The sequence below is a fragment of the Schistosoma haematobium genome, chromosome 5 (genome assembly GCF_000699445.3).
Source record: "Schistosoma haematobium chromosome 5, whole genome shotgun sequence".
Classification (NCBI taxonomy): Eukaryota; Metazoa; Platyhelminthes; class Trematoda; order Strigeidida; family Schistosomatidae; genus Schistosoma; species Schistosoma haematobium.
In genome coordinates this window covers 3,135,980-3,161,676 of record NC_067200.1, presented here as the reverse complement: position 1 = coordinate 3,161,676, position 25,697 = coordinate 3,135,980, and the positions used below count along the sequence as shown (strand labels likewise).

The 25,697-nt window shown below is 35.8% G+C and overlaps 1 protein-coding gene across 2 annotated transcripts; it reads right to left on the bottom strand.

Annotated features, from left to right (window-relative positions):
• Window positions 1-682: 682 nt before the first annotated feature.
• ACIN1_1 (Apoptotic chromatin condensation inducer in the nucleus) lies at window positions 683-23,817 on the bottom strand. Of its 2 annotated transcripts, XM_051217298.1 has the most exons (12): window positions 23,621-23,817; window positions 22,178-22,329; window positions 17,553-19,886; window positions 16,982-17,172; window positions 15,261-15,963; window positions 11,900-12,131; window positions 11,027-11,223; window positions 8,725-8,877; window positions 7,005-7,099; window positions 5,501-6,004; window positions 2,644-3,543; window positions 683-1,262 (listed from the first exon to the last, which is right to left on the bottom strand). In XM_051217298.1, the coding sequence occupies exons 5-11, from the start codon at window positions 15,604-15,606 to the stop codon at window positions 3,142-3,144; spliced, it is 1,929 nt and encodes a 642-aa protein (XP_051064682.1). In that variant the 5' UTR covers window positions 15,607-15,963; window positions 16,982-17,172; window positions 17,553-19,886; window positions 22,178-22,329; window positions 23,621-23,817; the 3' UTR covers window positions 683-1,262; window positions 2,644-3,141. The 2 variants fall into 2 exon arrangements, with proteins under 2 accessions (XP_051064682.1, XP_051064683.1); XM_051217299.1 differs by lacking the exon at window positions 683-1,262 and having other exon boundaries at window positions 18,052-19,373; window positions 23,621-23,815.
• Window positions 23,818-25,697: the final 1,880 nt, after the last annotated feature.

Genomic DNA, 25,697 nt, shown 5'->3' with positions numbered 1-25,697 from the left:
TTCCTGTTTGAAATAAATGATTCATATCCTGGAGGCTGAGAATGGTATTCTGGACTCAACCGTCAGGAAAAAAAGACCAAATAAGACGTTAGGTTGCTCATACCAGTCAATACGTTATTGGTATAGCATAGTGCCAAGATTGTATAAGTCGTATTCTGATTGATTTCCTTATCACGTGATACTTGACGGACAAATATCATAACAAATACAGTTTGTAATTCATAAATTTCAAAGATTTTACTTGTATTTGGTGGTTATTTGTCTTATTATTCAGAATTATTCATTAGATGCTTCCAGCACAATCGATTCTATTTTATACAAAAATTTGGAAGATGACTGTGGGATATCACGAATTGGTTGAAAGTAAAAAAACATGCTCACTTTGGAATACCTACTCAATTGTCTAAAGGATAAAGATTTACCTCAAGGTTTCCAGTTATGCGTTGAATCATCGATGAGAGGGTCTTTATTATACGCTGACGACGGAATTCTATACTAGGATATAATAGTTGTTTAATTTCTTCAGGAATTTTAGTTTATGGATAACTAAGATCATTTTGTAATGTAAACTATAATGATAAATTTAAGTGAGAACGTGATTGAAGTGTGAATACATTTTGAAATAATAATAATAAGCCGATTGTATCTATCCACTAAGGTAAAACTTATTGATCACTATGTTCAACAAAAATATTGAGGTGCCTAGTTAAGTTAATCTGCCGTTTTACTGAAATAGTTCGATTATATTTGTAGTTAAAATTTTACAATATTCAATTTACAATATGACCATTAGTCTAAATAATTAGGCAGCGTATGTAATATGCTGAGATGTTATACAGTTGACAAAAAGTTCGCAGAAAATATTTCTCGATTTGAGTTTTGAAGCAGTGTGTTAATTGTCAGCAAGATGTACTTGTGATCTTTAGAGGGATTGATACTCCGTTTGTGATTTGAGGAAGTATTATAGCCTGACAGTTATAAAATTGCAAAAAGAATTCAGGATAACAGCATTTATTATTTATATAGGAAACGTGTATTGGCAATGAAGGCAAATGGACAAATGGAGTTCGAGAATATTGGATGTGACAGTTATCCAGTGTAGACAGTTGGAGATGTTGCAGATTGTCTGAAGGTAGACATATCAGTTCAGTAGCTTGGAGGTTTACTGTTCGCGTGTCAGTCAGCTACGCCGTACGACCAGGCACATATATGCAACACCTCATTAGCATACAAGATGAACAACATATTCATAGAAGTAGTCACTTCAATGGTAGTAATGTATAAAAGAAAAATTGTGTATAAGGATATTAAACAGGCAGGAATTATTTCGTAGAAAGAAAGATATAAAGTAATTTTAATCTCACGGTTTAAGAGAAGACAAAGAGTGTATACACCGACGCCATTGTGATCGATTATGAACCAACCGAGTAGCCTGCATCTGCCAACATGGCTCACTAGAAGTCAGTGACTTCAAGCACTGATCCTGTTTTGGCTGCAGCTTTCTTTCAACAATACCTAACACTAGTCAGCATTGCTCGTGGTAGTAAACGGTTTTTAGGCATACGTAATACGCGGCCCATTCATCTTAGTCTATGAAGATTTACCATCATTCCTTAATACCCTGTATCTAACCTCACTATTACTTACACGGTGATCCCGACAGATGCGAGAAATATTTCTAAAGGCATCTGCAATCAAACACTAGTAACTCTTAAAGGTCACGTTTCGCAGCCGTAGAGTAAGACAGTGCGGACTGCTGCGCAGTATACTCGTCTTTTAGTTGATAGACCGATCGATTACCGATTGTGCATTACGCAATTAGCGAAAACGATTTATTTGCCCCCCAAATGAGTTGGTATGACCAATAGCGGGGACAGTCCGCTCTCACTATGGCCACGCATGTACAGCCTCTGCCATAGAAGTCCTACTCACTACCTTCTCGTGGCGGGGGTGTTGTTCACGAAATTGAGAGGATGAAATGCGAATGTCCGACGCTTTAACCGGGTTGGTGGACACAGAGAGTTCGCCTAAGGGAGTTCGAGAACCCTGATTCGAAACCAATGGTACATATGGGCTTCAGGATCCTGGGGGAACAAATGGCGTAATAACCAATCGTTAGTCACCGGCTGCAATGGTTCTACATCTCCTTACGATGCTCCACTGCCTTGTGGATGAGACCTTTAAGTAGAAGGTTCCGGGTGTGGCTCCCCAAGAAAACCACCTGTTTCGGTCTGGACTCTGGGATAGCATCCCAACCCTCACATAAATTGATCGATTTATGTGGCGCATATATATCTGGTGCCGGCTTGTACCAGTATTTATGTGTTGAAATAAATAAGGGAAAACATTCTCGAATTGCAAAACACACTGCTCAATACAAAGTTATTATCAACAATGCAAAATGAAATGAATCAGATTCACCTATGCATAATGATGATGATGATGATGAACGAAGGCACCTATGGATGCACTCTCATATTGTATATCAAAAACCAGTTCGACCTCAAATGCATCCTTTTAACGTTACATTTTGTTTCATTTAAATTCTAATAATTTAAAATAATGGTTACGAAACATCGTAAATTCAACGTTAATTTTCCACACAGAAGAGTGTAATGACTGTGTTGTCGACATCTAACTTACCGTACTTTGTATGCTGTTATTGAAACACGTGTCGAACTTATTCAAACACCCTTTTTGGTCAATATTAAAGCAGGCAGTATTACCACTACACAAATGACGTCGAAATAACGATGGATCATTTTACGACGCAAAACGATTTATTTCTAATAAAAGATGAATATTTTTGGAATTTCATACGGGAAAACATCAACAGTTTCATGTGAAACTACTACAGTTCAACACTTAATTTATCAAAATCACGAATAGGATCATTCCGATTTTTCTTACTATATTTTTTAAATGTAGAAATGCAAAATGAATAAAATTTCATGTTCATATTTTTGATTGAACTGACAATGTCTTCACAAAGTGACAAAACAATATATTTTTCGGATAACAAAGAGAAGAATTATAACACAAGAAGAAAACGCCAGCAAAAAACAATGAGATTTTATGCCATATACAATGCATTTGTATGTATTTGTATGAATATTGATCCAAATGATATAAGACAGTAAGTTAACGTCGTGATCGATAACGATTTGATGAGGAACGATCTCTACGTCCAGTAGATCGAGAACGATGTCTTTGTTTTAATGAACGTGAACGACGTCGACCGCTGTCACGAGAATGTGACATGGAATCCTTGTCTTTGACACGAGAACCTTCTGGAAAACTATTCTTAAAGCTACTACGATGGTTTGGAGAACTATGACGATTGCTGGATGAACGTCTACGGTGTTCCGAACGATGATGTTGTGTCCCCATATGGTTCTTCTTATAGGCTGCCAATGCTTCACCTACAACAGATGAATCACCAGATGACGTTAAGCTCGGTCGACTCTGTTTTGAAGGAATCACTTCTTTATCATCGCTATCTGTCTTTGAGTAACGGCGTTTTCGTGTATTTGTAGATGGAGACTAGATAATGAAAAATAGTGTAAATTTTAAGATGAGTTAGCAAATCTTTTAAAAGCATTCACAACAATGTTTTCACAATAGGATAAATAATCAGAAAATATTAGCGAAGATGAAACTGTTAGGGATGCAGAGGAATATACCAATCACTATCATGTTAAGTCTAATGATGTCCTTGGGCTTTAAATGGACATACCCTATTGGCCAATATTGTGTAAATGTTGTTTTCTATTTTATGGTACGATGTGGTCTACTTGATTAGTATATAAACAGAGTGTGTATGAAATATAATGATTCATATCTCAGAGGCTAAGACTTGCGTTCAGGACTCAACTGGCTGGGCTAGACAGGGAAGCGGGACCAGTCAGAACCCTAGGCCGTTCTTACGTGTCACTGAATCGATCGATAAATACTCTGCGCATCTAACCTACAGTCCACCCGTTACAACAGAAACAATAATGGTTCATGGCATTTTATCAACGCTTAAATGAAACCTGAAAGCTTAGATGGTCATAAACTTGTCTCTGTACGACATTCACTGATAAGTTTTTAAGCTAGAAGTTCGCAATAAGTGTGTGGAGACTAACGTCCGAATAAATCGACCCACATTCCAGGAGGTGGTTACTACGACAACAGAAAGGACAAACAGTCAAGATGAAAGTGATCTCTATGAATATTGGGGGTGATAAATAACACGTAAGCTATTGTAAACGAAGAGAAAATTGTCAATATTTTATTTTTAAAATAACTCCGCCTGTAGTCCTTCCGGGGGCTACTGCCGGTCCCAAGCCCGGATAAAGGAGGAGGGTTGGGCATGGGGTTAGCGTTCCCATCCCGTAGAAAACTAACTCGCTAAAAAAACGCTAACCAGAAAAAATTATTCAAACCTTTTAAACTCTACCCTGGGAGTCAGAAAGTCTTCATTTAGAATAGTTATGACGCCTCATGATGAAAGCCGAGTTCCTTCGAAAGTCACGAGGCCGATGCCGTTTCTGACAACCAGAGCAACCATTTATTTAGGTACATGGAATGCTCGTACAAATGTTATTTTTAAAATGTTTTAAATCAAAGAAAGTACGATACAACGATTAAGTGAATTTTAGATGATCCTTAGGCTAAACTAAAAGACATACTTTTTTCTTGGGCAAATTGTGGGTCAGAGCAATTAATGCAATTGTGTAATCAAATGTTCGGTGAAGTAACACGATGTTCTCACATTCTTCTGGAGTACGTAAACCGGAAGGCAAGGCATTGCAATATAGTTGGTCTCAGTTCGTGAAGAAAATCCTTGATCTTGGTTTTTAAAACCAACTTAAAACTACAATTTAACTGTTCATGCATAACCCTAACCGTTTCTCGTATAACTGATGTCATTAGGTGAAGAAAACCCAATAGAACCTCACCTAACAATCGTGGAGTTTTCATAGTTTTAATTATAGAAACTGATCTAGACAACTGGGAAATAATAGACAGCTGCAATTTCCTAGCATGAGGCTCGTCAGGACTAGGTATCTCCGACTTCAACAGTGGAGTTGCAATCCAGGATGTTCAGTTACACACGCAAACAGGTCCCAATATACTAGGAGGGGTCAAAACCATCCTGCGATAACCATACAGGTATTAGTTTGACTAATATAGCATCTAAAATACTAGCCCCAATAATTATTGGACGCCTATCAAAGACTCGTGAACTGCAAACACGAGAAAATCAGGCTGGTTTCAGACCTGATCGTGGTTGCATCAACCACTGTTAATGGTTTTACAACTGGACAGTTCTTTCTGACTGGCTGATCAGTCAACCAAGGTCGTCAGCATATAATACTTTTCTAATCGGGACATATGTATGTACACAGCAGTGTGCATAAATCAATATACACACACCATGAGATTTTCGAAGCACAGGTTGTGAAATCAATTCTCGTTTAAACATAACATTGACAGTATAAACAAGTAAACTCACTAATTCTTTTTTGCGACTATTGTCAGATGGTTTATCAATTTTCGACAAAGTAGGATTAGTAGATGAAGTATCTTGTTTTGGTAACCGACCTTGTTGTTTATTGTCGTCTGCTACGATGTCACGACTCTCACCTTTTGAATCTCTGGTAGATTTCGGTTTAGATTCACACGTTGAATGTTTACTGTCATACAATACATTACCCGATACTGTTTTTTTTGTCGAATTATGCCTAACAATGTCACCACTCGATTTAGAGTTGGAGGACAACTTTGCATCTGGGATTTTTGGTCTAGCGCTACGATCTGTGGTTGGATTCCTGCGAGATTGATTGGGAATACAACCAGAAGGATAGGAAGGAGGAGAAGGCGAAGACGAGGAAGAATTAGCAAATGGACTACGGGTTGCTTTTTGTACTGGCTCTTCTGATGGATGTGAGGAATGTCGGCTTGTGATTTTTTTAGCATCCGATTTATCAGCAACCGATTTTTTTATTCGTCGATTAACCTAATCAATTTTCAAAGTAAAAAAAACGAAACGATGAAACAAAATAACTTGATATTTTTAATGGGCTTTAAGAAATCATTGTGAATGATACCAGCGAAAACAGTAAGAAGTGGCACAGTGATACATCAATTATATTCGAAACAGACAGCATAACAAAATGTGTTGCGATTGTTGAATCTTTTAGACTAAAGCGTGAGTGATTTGAATTTCAGTTCATGGAAGCATATGGAGTTATAAACTAATTGCTTAAAACTGGTGAAATAGTTATTGGTCGGATGCATCGAAACATTTTGTTGGAACTGAAGTATCTTGGACCAACGACAACAGCAGCTAATCCCGATTCGGACAGCTAGACAGTAAGAAAACTTTCTTATCCCAATTCTAGCTACTCGAAAGCACAACCTCTCATGGAAGTTTCGCATCCATAGAATGAAAGAAGAATAATTCAGGCAAACCGTATGAGTGTATAGAATGATTATAACAGAGAGGACGAGAAATAGGGAGAGTAGTCGACCAACAGTAAAAATGTCTACAACGGCGATAAAAAATGGAGTGTGGATCTTGTAGAGAATGTTGGTGTGAAACAAACCGAAATTACAAACTAAAAAATAAAAGTAATTAGTATGTTGTTCCCCATTAATCTAACAACTTTAACAGTAAACACTTGATGTCATTATCCTCTACATTTTTTCTGGCATCCTCCACTTATCGTTTATGAATTGACAGTGATGTGACTCGCTAACCATATACTGGTTAGTGTACTTGATTTCGAAAATTACGTTTATCATCCCATCTCTCCTAAGCAAAAATATCTGAAACTATATGTTTGTACATGTCAAGGTACGACTGAAGGTTAAGTGGATAAATTATGAAAGAATAGTGAAATGTTGTTATATGATTTTACAGTGTACTGATTTATTCCCTACATGTTCTTCTAGCATGGCTCAATTTTATAGGGAACATGAATAATGCGAAACAGAATTAAACAGATTTTACTTACCTGTTCAGGTGTTAAAGGAAGCCAATAGACGGAAGGAGTGGCGATTGTCTTACGAAATAAATTGTTCAACAACTTTGCAGGTTCTTCACTTTTAGCTAAATCGAATGGGCATCGAAATAATAATAATAATTTATAGCAATAATAATAATAATAATAATCAATAATCATAGAAAAAGTGACATGTCTACAAATAGCCAATTACCATAGTGCCATTTAAAAATAGTGATTCAAATTTGACTGACAGATCAAAATATCAGTCAAACGAGAAATGGAAGCTGACGACACATGTGCAGATCAGTCCAAGTCGCCAAACCCTATTACCGCAGCAAGATGAAATTGTTGGGGCAAATAACTGTGGTAGTAACAGTACATATGGTACCAGTAAAGGTTTCGAAAATACAGATTAAAGGAACTAAAAAACAAGGCAATTCAGGGACTCGGGATCTAAAGGAAAACAAAAGGCAAACGCATCAGAACCACTGTGAATCATTTTGATCCATGTTACCCGAAGTCTTCAAGTTAGTGATTAAGATTTTCACGTGGACCCCATCCAGATAGCCTACATCTACCCAAATGACTTACACAAATTCTATGGCTTTATGGACTGGTCCCATGTTTCAATTTGGCTGCCACAGGTATTCTCTTAAACCACTTCTGAACGCAAATGGTCTTCTAACTACCTTGAACGATGAAAGCTCGTTACCTTATGATGAGATTCATCGCCTCGCCACCTAAAGCCTAACCTCATGATTGCTAAGATTATTGTCTCAACATTCGCGTTATACACAAATACAACTTATTGTTTAAAAGAGGTGAAAATATCTGCATTTTTGTATGCAGGTTAGACATCATTTTAAGTACCTTACACAATAGTAAGTAGTTTAGTTTAGATATGAAAATAGTTGACTAATTCATCAGGTATTTATGTATGGGCCAAACTGTGAGAGTACATGCTAGTGGTACCATCTGCTTACACAAACCGAAGGTGTAGCAGTATTCGAACTTGGAGCATATCAGCTAAAAGTCGAAAGCTCTAACAGCTAAAAACCATCCCACTCTATTTAGACATGAGATACGAAAATTGAGATCTGAAAGCTCAGAAGCAATAATAGCTTCAACGCAACTTCCTCAATGTTGCCTCTATTCCATTAATTTCAGTCGTAGTCAACACGACGTAGGGAATACAGTTTTTCGATAAGTTCAGAAAATAAACGACAGAAATTTCGGCGGCCTGACCACTTTTCCCAATGTATCACACTTTTCAGTCCATTTTAAAATTCAGAAAACTGAAAAATTAATGACTTCACGATAACAATACTGACTAAATAATAAACACTAGTTAGTTATTGTATTTTCCTTGTGTTTTTATGTCTTTTAGGCTAAAAGAGATAGTAATGAATGTAGTCCGGTTATCGGTATTAAACGAGATTTTTTTGAATTACGAACTTTGACCCAATAAAAGTTCAGCGTTAACCTGAATCACTACAAATTTACTGGCCGCTTTTGTATACAAGTATCTTATGGCGTAATTCCTACAGCTAAAACGGTATAAACTTTACATGTTGGACGAAAGAATACTCAACTCAACAGCGACACGACTTATTACCAAATAAAATTATCATCTTAATGTTTTTTCAACAATGCAAAAACTTGATGATGGTAAACAGGAAAGTAAAATCAGACAAGTATTACACAATATTGAATCAGACTAAATACTTACGTTTCGCTTCAGCTATTGGAGTCTCTTTATTTTCACCTTGTCGAGATTTGGTAACAGAAAGAGGCTGCTCTATGTCTCGATTGCTTCGTTCTAATTTTCGTCTTAGATCGATAGGTTTTTTTTCTTGGTCTGTGGATGTCGTAAAACCATTATCTAAAAACACAGAACGAAACACTTATCAGGAAAATAGTTCATTATAACGGAGAATGAGAACGAGGACAATGACGAACAGAGAAGTATGGTAAAACTAGGGAATTTTATGACATATCACTAGTTTAACGAACAACTATTGTGCTGAGAATTCTATATTGTACCAAAATATAATATTGAATAAAGCCATTAATAATAATAATAATAATAAATACTTGTGGAGACTATTGCATGCCACCGATATCACAAGTCGAGCTGAAAACCAAAAAGCACTAGACAAGTTCTTCTTCATAGTATGAAATCCCGGAGTAATGGAGTATTCCCGGATCAACCGCAGGGGATTGAATCCAGGTCTTTTAGTCTCACGTGTGAACACCTAACCTCTAAACCACTAAAACGACATCCAATGGTGTGGAAGTCTAACTTTAATGAACCTGTGATATCACGTGATCACGTTTCATTGAATACAATGAAATTAATCCCTAGTGGACATATAATAATTATTAGTATAATGTTGTGAAGATTGTTGAATATTATTGATATCACAAATAGTAATGCATAGGATCTTAATCAAAATAAAACAATAAATATTTGGAGACGAAATTTACTGAATTACAGAGAACATCGAAAAAGTAAGCAGTCTGAAATAAACAGACTTAGTGACAGTGTAATACGTACTGAATCGATAAGACTTCGAAAACATATTTTCAACTACACAAATCAAAGTGAAATTTCTGTAAATGTTATACTTTTACATTTTATAAATACTTCACATACATGAAACTAATACAAATTTGATAAGTCAGTTATTGTATAGACAACTGTAGAATCTTAAACCGAATTATGATAACAAACATCAAAGAATAAGTATAATGGTTTTAACAAAAACGATCATGTTTATTAGGGATTTCGGTTGGGCTACAATACTTGCGAATTTAGGATCAATTAAGCTAATTTTATACTAATGGTTTCACTACGAACTCAGTAACACAAACTCAACACAACAGTATAACAATAAGCTGTTAAGTAAACAAGAAAACGAAATGCCTAAAACAATTGATATTCCGACACAATCCAATATACTTAGTAACGTCAAAGTATCCTTCAAACATTTAGAAAGTTAGTAAACTGAAAGGTAACTAATCAGAAAAGGGAAAAAGTCAAATTTAAAAAATGTATTCGCAGTTACTGTTTTCAGTAAGACTTTAATTATTCTTAACAAAATTGAGTAATTCTATGATCATTTTGGTTTTAGTGAATAAGAAAGTTAAAAAGTATGAAAAACGAAAATTACAAAACATTCATAACAATTATAGCTGTAATATTGATCGGAACCCAAAACAAAATTTTATGGGAAATTTGATCGAAAGGGTGAAGAAAATATAGTGTATGTGATGTTGTAACCTTTCTAGAACCAAATCATTCAACAACCACTTATAACAGATAAGATATACGAAACAATAAGCAATGAAGTTTAACGTTAAATATTGATACCAACAAAACAATGAAAATTACGGTAAAAGTAAAAATATAGTTTGTATTGACATTTCTTTTAAAAAAATTCAACTAGAATCAGGCAAACACGATCTGTTAACGGTCACCGATTCAAACTCTTAGATCGTGTGTGCCATTGAACCGAACGCCATGGAACTCGCAATCTGGATGGCAGATTTACGAGGACACAGTTTTCTGTGTATTATCTTAGGTTGGAGCGGAAAATAAAATATTTGTCTTCTTAATCATTTTGGGTTGCTTAATACTTATTGAGAGCGTGATACAAGTTCTGTTGAAAAGTATTCACATTGGATTTACCATTGCGTAGCTGGGATTTGGAGGGTGTTAATATAAAATTATCACCTAATCAGAGCGTTAAGATACACAGAGTAGGGTTAGTGATACTATCCGATTTTCTAAATCGAATAAAGTGAAACAGCGTGAGAACCTTTAGCTCAACAGTGACTATAAACAAGTTCATTGCTATAGAAATTTTAGAACCTCAAAAAAAGGGTATAATTTAAGTTGTAGGATTAAATTGTGTTGATTCAAAATAAAAAAGCTTCGATATTTAATATAACTATAATTCATTGATAGATGTTTACAAATGGAATTGAGAGAAAAAATGAATCAATTATGAAAATCGAAAAGTACAAACCTGATTTATCAGCTTCCACTATGGAAATCTCTGTATTTGAAGAAGCGTCACCAAGTAACAAATGCTTCGGTGGTTGAAGATCACTAGAATCTCCGTTGACCTTCATCCATTCAAATAAATCTGTACTTGCGTAGTCGCAGCGTAACACACGTGGGTTCATTGATGGCCAACGACTTCCATCTAATCCGTCACGACATCTGTATGGAATGAAATATGGCAATATTTAAACGTATTTAATTATTAAATAGATACTGTGATAATTAGAGCTTCAATGATAAACATATGGTGATGCCGGTTTCCCCAGATCTACAGATAAATTACACTAATAGCTAAGGTGCAGCAATAACTTAAAGAAAATTCATATCACATTCGACGATTGGTCAACTTTCATTTACAACTTTAATTAAGAGAACCAGTTCTAACTAGATCAAGAAGTATGTGCAATGTATGATGATGTTAAATCTCAAATGTTTACGTCAGAAAACATTATATCTAGGCAACAATTAAAACATACGATAGGAAGCATCATACTCAGGTCATTTTATTATACACAATTGGTAGTACAAAGAATGATTATTTTCAAGTTGGATAAGAAAAGGTTAGCTGAAAGACGATGACAGTTCATCTTGAGAAGTGGCTTCACCAATAGGTTATCAATGATTAGAAATTTGCATACTGGACAAGAAATTAGAATCACTGAGAATTTCAATCCATTTGAGTAGTGAGACAAAAGTAACACCGAAAAAATTGGTCATATATATAAACTTCATTTATACAGTATTAAAGTAGTAGTAGACATACAAGTAATACATAGTTTATAGATAAACGGTTCACAGTGTATATAAACTACGTTAATCAATAAATTTTATTTACTTTGCAGCATATTCAACTGTTTGCAGGCGTATAAGTGAAGATGATTTGATTTTATCCAGCCATAGATCAACAACTGGACCGAAATGAGTTACAACCATTTGACGCAATTGTTCAGCAGTAAATGGTCGTACAAGAAAGCGAATATAAACAATATCCGTTTGTGGATGCTTAGCAGGTTGTACGGGTTCAATACGCTCTGGTGGTTCCACCAAATAGCCTACAGCCTTTGTTTCTAATTTCAAAAATAAGAAATAATGCAGAAACAGAAATTTAATTCCAGTCGATAGAAGAGTAACAATTATGTTAGTAACCTCTAACTTAGATCTTCGTTCCTAACTAATCGACACCAATGGACGAGCTGGAAAGACTTCGAAATATCACTGCGTAAAATTTACATATATACTAACATTTTTCTACCTAACTTACTGTTTTGTTTCGTAATATGTATTTACGTTCCGTTCAAGTCGTATTTTGATTTTCGAACCAGTCGAGTGAAGCAAGATGCTCGAGAATACTAGGCAGTAAAAGAATACCTTACGGAATAAGCAGACTTAATGGATGGATTTGAAATGTAGACGGACAAAATGAATATCTGTGATGAGTTGATTTTTCATTTAATTACCCTTTTTAACCTTCGAATTGTGCAATATTCACCAAGTAAAGCAATAACGTCGCACTGATTTGAACGGAGAAGTTAATCATAAAAGTGTGAGCGTGCTAACAATACGATCGTGGTTGAAAGTCGCACGTCTTAACCATTAAGCTACTAACATGTTCATATATGTCTTAGAAAACCATGATATAATTATTTCTATGGGGCGATTCAATCAATGTAAACATCACTAAAACTTGAAGACAAATTCGACTCAAAGTCAGTCAGTCCAACGCTATGTAAAACCTGATCTGTATTAACACTGAATCATTTTATCACACCTCATTAGTAGAGGTGATTGTCAGGGCGAATCCCAAAATGGTACAGATGATAATAGCATCAGTGGTAATAGAATGGATTAAATTTCGATACATGAAAATATAAATCAGTGAAATAAGAAGAAAATGATCAAGAATTAAAAAGCTTAAAATCTGGGCAAAGACAAAGAGTGGATACATCTAGGCAGCTCCAAACTATTTTGAGCCATGTTACCCGGAGTCTTCAACCACTGGTAATGGTAATAAAGTGGACCCCGACCAGGTAGTTTAGATGTGTTAACATGGCTCATTTCAATTGTCAATAACTTCATGGATTGATGCTATGTTTTTCGTTTAGCCATCGCTAGTTTTCTTCCACACAGAAACAAATTAGAAAGGAAGAAATATTTCTTAGTCATGTTTAGTCTCATTCAAAATAATAAGTCAGTCAGTCAGCTACAACGTAGGACCAGGCACATTTATGCATCGGTCCAAGTTGCCATACCTCATTAACACAACAAGATGGACAAAGGATTCATAAAAGTAGTTAATTTAGAGGTGGTAATATGTAAAAGAAAGATTGCAATAAGGATATAGTACAGGAAGAAAGAATTAGTTCATAGAAAGAAACATATAGGGCAATTTTAATCTCTTAGTTTAAGGGAAGACAGGGAGTGTATACACCGACGCCATTGTGATCGATTCTGAGCCATGTCACCAAGAGTCTCCAACCATTGGTTACCATAGTCACGCGGACCCCAAGCAAGTAGTCTGCATCTACTAACATGGCTCAGACTAGAAGTTAGTGACTTCAAGCACTGATGCCACGTTTTGGTTTGGCCGCCCCTAACTTTCTTCCAACCATTTCCAATACCGGATAGCATTGCACTTCGTGGTAATCGGTGTTCAGGCATACGTAACACGTGGCCCAACCATCTCAGTCGATGAAGATTCATAACCTCATCAACTGATTTACCGTCATTCCCTAATACCCTGCGTCTAACCTCACTATTACTTACTCGGTGATCCGAGCAGACGCCAGCAATATTTCTAAGGCATATGTGGTCAAATACTAGGAGCTTACGAGTGTCTTCTACTCTTAATGGCCATGTTTCGCTGCCGTTAATTAAAACAGAACGGACTGCCGCACAGTATACTCGTCCTTTTATTGATAGACGAATATCTTGCCTTCGCCATAGGTGACGTAAGTTGACAAAAGCCAAGCGAGCTTTTCGAATCCGTGTTGAGATTTCGTCAGACACCAACACATTAGGGCTGATCACACTTCCAAGATAAGTGAAGTTGTCAACGCGTTCGACTACTTCACTCCCTATCCTTAGTTCAGGTGTTGATGCAGACCAGTTCTGAAGCAACAACTTGCATTTAGAGGGAGAGAAGCGCATTCCAAACATTCTGGCATTGTGGCTTAGTGCTACCAGAAGACTCTGCATTTTATCAGCGTCTTCACTAAACAGGACTATATCATCTGCGCATTCTAAGTCGATAAGTGGACCTCTTGGAAGGAGATCAATACCCGAGAATTCAGTCGATGAGAATGTTATTTCCATCAGTAAGTTTATGATGAAGTTAAACAGAAATAAAGGAAGTGAACAGCCTTGACGGACACCACTTGAGGTTGCAAAAGCAGATGACAGTTCGTCATAAGCTCTCACTCGACTGGTAGTGTTCTTGTAAAGAGCCTTCACAAGGTTTATGTACTTCTGGGGTACGCCTTTCAATGACAGACACTGCCACAGAATCTCGCGGTCTGCCGAGTCAAATGCTGCTTTTAAGTCGAGAAAAACCACCATTGTCGGACGCCGATAAGTATGCCTATGTTCTAGAACCTGACGAATGGTGAATATGTGGTCGATGCTGCCACGACCAGGTCTAAAGCCAGCTTGGTTCTCTCGAGTTTGTAGTTCACGAGTCTTAGTTAGGCGTTTGATAATTATCGAGGCTAGTATTTTAGATACTATATTAGTTAAACTAATCCCTCTATGGTTTTCATAGGATGATTTTAACCCTCTCTTATATATTGGGACGATAAGTGATTGTGACCATTCAGATGGAACAACGTCTAACTCCCAGATCTTAGCTAAAATATTAGTCAACCTAATCGCTAAAATTGGACCACCATCTTTAAAGACCTCTGGAGCTAATCCATCTGGATCAGCTGCCCTTCCTCGTTTCAGATTAGCTATAGCCTTTTAAACTTCTGCTAGAGTTGGGGGATCTACTTCAATGTTCCATTCACACTATCTGGGAATGGAGGGTAGTTGTAGAGTAGCTGAAGGCCAGCTGAACTGTTCTCTGAAATGTTCCGCCTATCGTTCTAAACGTCTGGACTGAGAGTAGTTACAATACAAGTTAAGAATAAAACGAAAAATTATAAGAAAAATTTAGAGGATTATACATTAAATAAATTGCATATATACGTTTATTTAATTACCTTTGGGACCTTTACGTTTAGGCGGTGGTGATTTCTTTGTTTGAGTTAAATGACATGAATTCGATTGTAGTCCTTCTCCTATTTTTGTTGTCATTTGATTGGTAGACTGTGTAATAGTAGGATAATTAACATTTATGCCTGTAGTCATAGCAGCAATAGTTATTGGTGGTGGTGGTGTTATATTAATAGTAGTTGTAGTAGTAGAAGCAGTATTAACAACACATCCACGCTTGATAATGACATCTAATTTTGGGCTTATATCAGATGACGATAAATGAACAGTACGAGAATCATATGCAACTGAAATTTCTTCAATAGGGTTATTATTGTCATCATAAGTATCCATGTTTTCCACAACTGCATCTACTTCTAATTCAAGCTCACGCTCAAGATGTAAACGATCACTATTATCATCATTACTATTGTCTTTAATTCTGTTGTCGGAACTGTCCTCTTCATTAATATTATGATTATTTTTATGATCGGTGAATAATTTATTTTTAATTCGATGATCAAACTCATTATTTTCCTCTTTCGCTTTATCATCAACATCATCATTAAACGGTTCACATTTCTCATTTGAATCATCAATATGACTGACGGTGTCCTGAATAGCAACAGGTGATGTGTGTGAAACTTCATCATTTTCATTATCTATCACTGTACTTTTACTTCGTATCCAACATGAAGTTGGTATGAGTTTCTATTAAAAAAAAAATAATAATAACAATAATAAAAATAAGAAACTTGATTTTGAGTCAATTCAATTTTGAGTAAATTGTGAAAGCTTCCCAGTTAAACTTCAGCTTAAAGGAGTTTATGCCCAGAACTAAAGTGGTTAGTTCTATTTTATTTCTAAACACCGCTGATTCAGTTGGAGATTGACCTTTCCCCCACTACTCGACAGCCAATCGATGAGATCTAAACTCACAGTGAAAATATGATTGCTACCTTCAGGCACTAATATTTTCTCACCATTCATCATTGTTCAGTGTGGTCTACTCTCATTTCCTGACTGACTAATTTTATCTTCAACTTATTTATTTATTTGAACATAAATATTGGTACAAAGGAGCACCAAATACATATGCACCACACAAGTCACTTGATTTCTGTGTGAGCTGTGACACTACCCGGGTGCTCAGACCGGAGCAGGTTCCAAATCATGTATTAACTGTTTTCTTTTCAAAAACAGATATAAAGTACTGGGGTTGCTTCCTACATGACTGTAGTTCCGCTCAGGTGGGGTTATGGAAATTGTAAGAATGAAAATTTGTAGGTTAGAAAACTCGGCAACCGACACCATCAGAAGTATGAATTTTGAAAATGAAAGACGAACAGAAGCTGTAAACATTTAATTCTAGTGTCTTTGAAAGATTGCTAGTTTATAACAGAAATTCTACGTTATGTAGTGCTGTTATGTATTACGTGAAGCCCACAAATTATTGTATAAAGTTGCGAGCACCTTTTTGACTGTGTAGCTTTCAACGTATGTTGCACCGGTGCAAGATGACCATCACTGACTAACGGTAGCTAATTCATGTCAGGATTTTAGCTGATACATGACTACTAGGTTTTTTAAAGACTGATCAACAAATGAAGTCTTATTTATTACATATTTAAGGTTCTCTTAGATCTTAAATAGTGCTTGCGTTAGACTTTTCTATTTAAGAAAATAAACACCATCGGCTTTTTTTACAGAATAAGAGTCAAAAACTTACCTCTAAAGATTCTGAAGACAATGATGGGGTGCTCGCGATTGAGCGTGACCCCCACTGTCTTCTACGTACCGGTTGTGTTTCCACTTCTGTTTTGGTATCAGTTGCAATCGAAATAGGTGGGTCTGAAACCTGTGTACCATCGGTAACCTCGACGTTCGATACTTCAGCCGACACTCCTGAGTTGTTAGGATCTATGAATAACGATAAGCGGTACCAGATCAAATAAAAATATAATAATAAAGAGGAGATTCAATTTGGAGTAAAACCAAAAAAAAGTGCACACTAATTATATTGAGCATAACAGTAGTAAGCTAAGCTGTGGTGATATACTACGGAGACACTATAAATAACATCGGCACACTAAAATTGAGCTAGTAGCCTAAAATAATTGTACTCTATATAGAAATGAACAAGCGTCATAGATATATGCGTTATAAACTAACATACATAATTACTGCACTTTCCCCTTTGATAGATCAACGGACACCTTCCATAACTTAAAAGGAATCATATTTTAATACGGCGTAAATATACAATTCATAATATACTTGACATTTGCAAGTGCACTTACCCGGTTTAGATTCGGAGGATACAGAGGGCGACTTACAAAGACTTTCAGACTTCTAAAATCCAAGTAATTTAAATTTAACAAAACAAATACGTAAGATCACATTACTCAACTTTATTAATAAATCATTAAAGAGTTGGAAAACAAACAAACAAACATATCAAGAAACAACACTCCGTGATGGTTATCTTATTTCACACTTGCTGACAGACAGTCAGAAAATTTTAGAAACACTTTTTATGAATCAAGACAAAACAACCATTCACTTACGCTATTGTTCATTTGTAGCAACAATAAACTTAATGCATAATAGCACAACAGAATGAATCAATCATGCTAGCAGGGCTACATAAAAACCAGAACCACAACAGGATTTCGTCATGGACAATTAATTAAATGCCTCTATCTTATGAGCAACAACAACTGGCGTAAACAAAGTAAACACATTTAAAAAATCTTTTTTAAGAAAAATACAAATAACGTAATACGAAAAAAAATTAACCTGAAACTTCGTTTCTACATATACTTGACAGATCACGTAGAGTACACATCACTATACGCGGTTCTTCTGAGAATTATACCATCGAATATCGAGATGTATAAAAATAAGTTGTTCTGTATTATCATGACCATAGGTCTTTCATTACATAATTGTCAATTTTTAGTAAGAGGAAATGAGTGATGTTTTGAAGTGTAATTAACTAAATTGTCACTTGAAAATATTTATCGATTTAAGCTAAGAAGACCAATAAGTGATCTGGTAATAATAACAATAATAATACAAAAGACTGATTTGCAGAACAATGTTATCATGTGGATTGTCTTTCAAAGAAATCATTATCAAAATTAAGAAATATTACATTTAGGGTACGTGAATTGTTGAATGTTTAGTGATACAATACCGAAAGGAGGAATGAATGATTTTCTTGAAAGTAACCAGATTAAGAAACGACACTGATAGAATAAGAGATGGAATAGTACAGATTTTTTACAAAATAAGACAACAAATCGAGTTTGGAATAATAAAAAAGCGCCTTAGTTCATGTGAGATTAAATCACGAAGGTTTTGCAATTGTAAATGTACAAAAAACGAGAACTGAGATATTGAGTGAAAAAGGACAAAATGTCAATTAAGAAAAGTGAAAGAATAATTACTGTCGGGCAATACAATTGATTTTGTTCGATAACGACAGTTTAGACAACAACAGTTTGGTTTTAAAGATACTAAATATTTATGTTGTTAGGATGTCTTTTTATTTTAACATTGGTTGGTGAAAAAGAGATTGCGTAACAATCGTCAGTAATTTTCAAATATGAAGTTTTTTTCAACACAATCCATATGCAACACGACCAGCATAGTAAGAAGAGTTACAGATTTGAATTTCGAAAGGTATAACCGTCGTTATAATCAAAGGCCATATATGATTGGATTATAAGTTGCCCCAATTGACTGATTAGGTGAGACATCAGTAAGCGTGCTGTCTAACAAACGCGTAGTGCGAATGCGACCATCTCATATGTGAACGACTAGCGAGTATAAACAGGAACAAGGAGTACATTTAGGCAAGTACAAAAAAGGTAAAACAAACACCAGTGACGAAGGATAAAGAAGGAAGGTTTTCGGTAAGTTATTAACATATTTAACAACAAAAAATAATAAAATAACATATTATAATTGCATAAATCCACTATCAATGCTACAAATGATATAAAATCTATAAACATCTATACACGATCATACTACAACTGATTTTTCTTACGCTATTAAGAACAGATTATATCAAGTATCAAATATTAACAGTTAAACTTACAGCTATTTCAATGCTGAAAACGAAATGAAATGTCTTAGTAGAATTAATATGAACAAAGTACGATGTAGTAACTAGTTATACTGTAACAATCTACGATCCTTTGGTTCTATTCATATGTTCAGTATAATAATACCTTGAAACGAAGTTTGCTGAGAAAAAATATGAACTACTTTCACAAAAGTACTAGAGTTTAGTGAAGATATCGCTTACACGATGCTATGTTAATTTAATTAAGTTCTTCAAAGCAATACAGAGATAATGTGCACCGGACAAGTTCCATACATCAGCAAAGATAAATTAACATAAGTATTACTGTTTATTATTTAAACACAAAAAATGGTACAAATAAACACTAAAATGAATATGTGCCACACGATAAGCTAACATTGTGAAGACAGAGAAAAGTAAATATAAGTAAAAACAGCAAAAGGATAAATATTTGGACCAGAGTGGTATACAAAGGAAAAGCGGTTACATAAGGAAAAATGCAACCACAGGATTTTTCAGGTACAGAAGCTCCTCTGACCTATATAAAGTAAGAAAATTACAATAGGACTTCCTTTGGCTTTTATTTTAAACCATATTTGCTGTCTTACGTCACTGTGTTGCACTACCTCTAGGACATCAACAAAAAAATCGTGAATGACTAACGGATCTCAGTTTTCACAGCCTTCTTCCATATGTCACTGTGTTATAAACTGATCACTTTTTCGCCAATTCCAACCAATCTCTGTAAATAATGCACGGTGTGGAGTCGCTAGGACGAAACTTATAGTGCACGTGCAAGCCACCGCCTTTGCCATTGATGACGCGGTTTGGCAAAAGCGAACCGTTTTTTTCGAATCCGTGTAGAGACTTTGTCAAACATTAACGCATTAAAGCTGACCAGACTTTCAAGATAAGTGAGGTTGTCGATACGTTCGACTACTCAACTCTCTATCCTTAGCTCAGGTGTTGACACAGGCCAGTCCTGAAGCAACAACTTGCATTTAGAGGAGAAACGCATCCCAAACATCCTGGCATTGCTGCATAGTATTATCAAAAGACTGCATTTTATCAGTGTTTTCACCAGACAGGACTATATCATGAGTATTCTAAGTCCATAATTGGACCTTCTGGTAGATCGATTCCTGAAATTTTCTAGTCCAACAACAGGTAATCAAATTTTAATGGGAAACCAATGGTTCAGTATTATTTTTGTTGTGGTACGAAATGTGAAAACAACGCTATCCAATACCGGACGATGTCAGTTTCAGGATAAACACACGTAAGATACACAATGAATAGGAGATAAACTTAAGTAACAGAAGTAGTAAAACATAGCAAAAACAATAGTTAGATGTATTTAGAGGTTCGTCTGCGTAAATGAACCACCAACTAATTTGTTCAGTTTCCTCATACGGAAAAATTGCCCTGATATGGTCGAGGGTGCGAAGAGTCCGCTCAAACTCTTGAAATGCTCTCACATAGTCACGCGTATACGGACACTTCCAAAGAAGTCCTACTCACTACCTTGTATCATTGGTGTTTTTACGAAATTCAAAGGACGAAGTGCGAATGGCCAACGCTTTAACCGGGTTGGTTGACATGGAGGATTCATATAGGGGAGAGTTGAAAAACCACAATTCCAAACCAATGATGCACATCGGCCCCCGGATCCTAAGGAAACAAATGGCGTTTGAACCTGTTGGATACAGATTACCGTAGGACTACAACTCCTAACATCATACCACTGTCTTGCGGATTAGACGTTTAGGTCAAAGGCTTGAGGTGTAGTCCCCTAACAAAACCTGTTTCAGTTTGGGTGCACGGGCAGTATTCCAGATTCACACATATCGAATGACTTGTGTGGCGCACATGTATTCGGTGTCCCTTTGTACCAATATTTGTGTTCAAATAAATACAAATAAATAAAGAGAAATTTATTATCATTACAAAAATGACTGAAGTCACTACACGGAAATGAAGAAGTCTTATTTGGAAATTTGACAACACTTCCTTCAAATTTATGGTTGAGTATGACTAAATAGATTGCAGCGCAGCATATTTTGAAAGACAAGTATTCAAATACGCATGAACGGAATCTCAACTTGATTTGTCAATGGATAGGTACCTGAATTTTTCATTTAGAAGAAAACATTATTGTGCGGCAAGCTAACTAATAAATATACTCGGACACATCTGCATAACCAACATTTTGGTTTGGTTTATGTAAGCCGTTATTAAGCGAAGAAAGTGCATAAGCAATTCTAAGAATGTGATGAAAATTTATCTGGAACCAATCACAAAACTTTTAGATAAAATTACTGGTTTTAGGTGTTATATTTTCTTGAACGAACTACATTAATCCTAGCCAGAAAACACGATCTGATAAGTATTGGCAGAATTTTCATGACAAACTCTCAAAGCTGGGCTTTAATTGACTATTTTAGTTTATACCAAGGTCCCAAGGCTATTACGCGACTCCGTAATTTGGTTAGAATCCACACAATACTTGTAACTAATAATTGAAGGCATTGTGTTACATGATGTGTTGATTTTCCACTTCACTCAAAAATTTTCAGCTAAATATCATGCTTAAATTTCTATTCCTTGGTCGCAACTGATCGTTTTGGGCTGTAACTATTGTGTTAAAATTCCTAGAGCTTTTGGTACCACTTTCAGTTTAGCTCTACTGTGGCTCTTTTATTGTGACTTGAAGTGGCAACTAAACTGCCAAACAATCGTTCGAGACCTAACACTGACAACTGACTAGGAGCTTCAACTAATATATGAAAAACCGAATCAGAAAAAATTGAGGCATTCATTTATTCTTACTTGACTTCAGATATATCAGCAGATGTAGATACTTCAGTAATTTCTTCGTCCGATGCGACTGCATCAATTTCTAAAGTATCTTCGTTTTGTACATTATTATTACCACCAAGGGGGTCTTCTGATTCTACACACTTGGCAACAGATCCAGACTCCTAAAATAGATGAAAATGGGGAGGGTGATTTAAAATAACCTGAGTGCTATTCAAGTCAAAACACTGCCTTCACATTGAAAGGAACGTTTTATTTATGACCTATGTAATATCTAGGCACTCACGTCGTGTCAACGCACTCCATGTGAAAGATGTTCTTCATACACAGACATAGATTTTAGTGGGATCATGAAGTTGAGTTATATCAAATGGATTACCGATTCCAATTATCACTCAACTAGCACGTTAACGGTAAAATTTGCGACTACTGCTCTTTACGCTTCAAATGACGTTTACAAATTTCCAATCCACCTTTATGCAGTTAATACTATTGTTAATCGTATAACGCTCGGTTTTACTTCGTCTAATGTTATAACCGTTGGGTTCCCACGTTTACACGTATGGGACGTTAATTTGCCTTTGACGAATATCTACACTAGATTCCCTCCCAGTGCCTACTTTACAGGACGTCAACACAACTTAGATAAAAAAACACGTGATTAGCCTGACCATAATGTAGATATATTTCTACACCAAAACCCGACACAATCTAACAATAAACAGTCAGTAATAGGTGAGTAACAATAATAATAAGGATAGGGGAATATATAACTCATCTGACACCTGTCAGACTATCTACATATCCGACTAAGCAGACAACCGATCATTATCATGCACGCCCACACATCAGTTAGCGAGGGCTTTTGAAGAGTCTATTGTTAGCTTTAATCTTGCTTTAACACATTTAAATAATAATCTAAATACTTCTCAGTAGTAATTTGCTTAGGTTTTAGCCATGTATTTGGAGGTAGTGAACTACCGGTCACTAGTTGATACGTGTACACTTGTCGTGCCTTCCAATGACACACAAGAAGTACAAACCGTTCGTCTGAAGCGGATGAGCAGTAGGACAGAATCTTGGCGACTCTCAGTCTGTAAGAAAACTTTGAGCTAGTAGCTGATTGAGGCTGTTGTAACCTGTGACCTCTCTTTGATCCATTTTAAATACTCTATGAAAGACCCAGGACAATACCTGATAAACGTCATAACTCACCTAACTTTTGACGTAACTGATACTATCTTAGACATAGTAAAAAGAAGAAACAATAAATACAGATACTACGGCTTTTCTAAACAACCTTATGACCAATAATACATACTTTAATATTCACAAGGAAACCAAAGCACTTTGTCATACCTAGAATCCTTAAACGTCATGACGTTACATTCCACAATGAGAATTAGTACAGTAAAAAGGTGTTTCAGAAACTCAGACATATATGTGGTAACTTACATTTCTCATTTGACGCAATTCTCCATCTACAGCATCCGATAGACGTGCGCACAAGTCTTTTTTTACTCCTGAGCGACTAAGACCTCTAATCTCTAGTTGGTTTCGGAGATCAGCAACCTTTAGGTCTCCGATTTTCCGGCCATCTGGCAACAAAACGCCCTCCGGAGTAGACATCACGCGCCAAATATTGAAAATGATGCATGACAAAACAATGGAAAATAGGTGAGCCAATATCCAATAATGTTCTGATGAAAAGTTAATTCAAACTCCTGTGGACAGAATCATAAAGGGTGAATGTTGATACATTGCACTTTTGTCATTAAAAAACATACTTTTAATTGTTACCGAGAATCTGATTAGGCAAGAAGACATTCTTTGATAGCCAAAATAAATACATTTATAACTACCAACATTAAAACTCTCCGATATGGATTGCTTAATTATATGATGCAGCTCCAACTTTCTAACTTCAACGAGTTGCTGAACATTTTTGGTGGCAGAAAACCATACTGTTTGGAGAGAGCCATTAGATCTGTCGACTGAACCAAAAATAGTTAAAATGATTGGGGAAGGAATAGAAGTTTATGCCTTAAAAGCCTCTATTTCTTTAGGTAATAGATCTTTGATGTCATCAGATCGAAATCTAGATATATAAAGCAATATGAACAAGAGGAAGGTTAATAAATGACAGTTAAATACCACTGAACACTGGCTAAATTATCTGTCGCGTTGAATGCACTTACCGATTCTATTCAAGGTCTTGGAATGATCAGCCAAAGGAATAGCTTCAGCGCATGCAAGGATGTAGTCACTGTCTGTTGTACAGTGAACTAACCACAGAGAGCGACATGCATGAATATGTGGGTTACTTGTTCCTACCATCTAGATATTTCAGCAAGTTATCCATTTTGTTTATTTTAACACAATGTTATGTCAATTAGTCGTATGATCTATTCCGTTGTGTGCATGAAAAGTTTACAAACTAGTGCTTGATAAGCTACAAAAAACAACCAGAGACATCGTGGTAGCTGGCAATATGCGTTGAAAAGATTGGAGATTATTAAGATACTGATTCCTAAACTGCTAACTTACAATTGCCTATCAATAATTGGCATGGTGAATTTTCTTTTTTTTAATTCTGAACATGTATTGTAATTGTGGTGAGTTCACAATTCAAGAATCCTGGTTAAATAATTTACAAGATGGTTGCTTAGTGTCACTACAAGGTTTCAGTACTTATCCACAGAAGCGATCAATCAATAAAAGAAAGGTGCGGCGGTAATGTAAATATATTTGTAAATGTAAACTGATGTCGATCTTTTACTCTGTTTTCAAGTTTTCCAACGACTTTACCTACTGCTTCACCCCAAGATGTGGTCCAAACCACTTGAATAAATACAGTTTTGCTTATATTACCAACATTGACGTGACTCCGGACTGTAGATCATCTGCACTATTCATTTTTATTAGTAAATTTTCTGTAGTTGCTGTTGCCATCTTCAATCGTTCGTTTTTTATACTATAAGGTGACTGCGAAACGAATCAAACCATCATTCGAGCTATAATGAACCGAGATAGTGAGTTGTCTCATGAAAGAGGTTTCAGTATAAGACGTCGTAAATTAATTAGTTACATAACTTCAATCTGACCACATTAGGTTAACATCTAAAAGAACGGTAGGAGATCATGCTCTCAGTTCCTATGCACATGTCGAGATTCTTTAAGAGAGTAGAAAAGAGATTTTTAACATTTCGGACAAAAGCTATTACAGGACCTAATTACTCATACAGATTATAAGTTATGGCCACAATCGAACCTGTTAGGTTACACTCCTTTCTTTCAATGAATCTTCGTAGTTATGTGTTTGGGTTGAACTCTATTAAATTTTGAGGTGGTGTTTGTGAGTTCTTCCTAATAAAGTCATTTTTGATAACAAATACTTACGAACAATTTTTTTCTCCATTCATACCTGAAGCTGGGCAATTTATGAGTATTTATCTGACTTGCTGCTGTTATTGTGAATATCGTTCGCCATACTGGCTTTAAATTCACTGCTTTATCTTCAAGTTTCCGTTTC

What these genes read in the sequence shown, in the direction of transcription:
- ACIN1_1 (XM_051217299.1), bottom strand. Translation starts at nt 18,100, where the DNA reads ATGTGTACTCTACGTGATCTGTCAAGTATATGTAGAAACGAAGTTTCA. An exon ending in TAAACGTAAAGGTCCCAAAG is followed by an intron (nt 12,132 to 15,260) that starts GTAATTAAATAA and finishes TTTTGAAATTAG; the next exon opens with AAACAAAGGCTGTAGGCTAT. An exon ending in ACAGTTGAATATGCTGCAAA is followed by an intron (nt 11,224 to 11,899) that starts GTAAATAAAATT and finishes CATTCCATACAG; the next exon opens with ATGTCGTGACGGATTAGATG.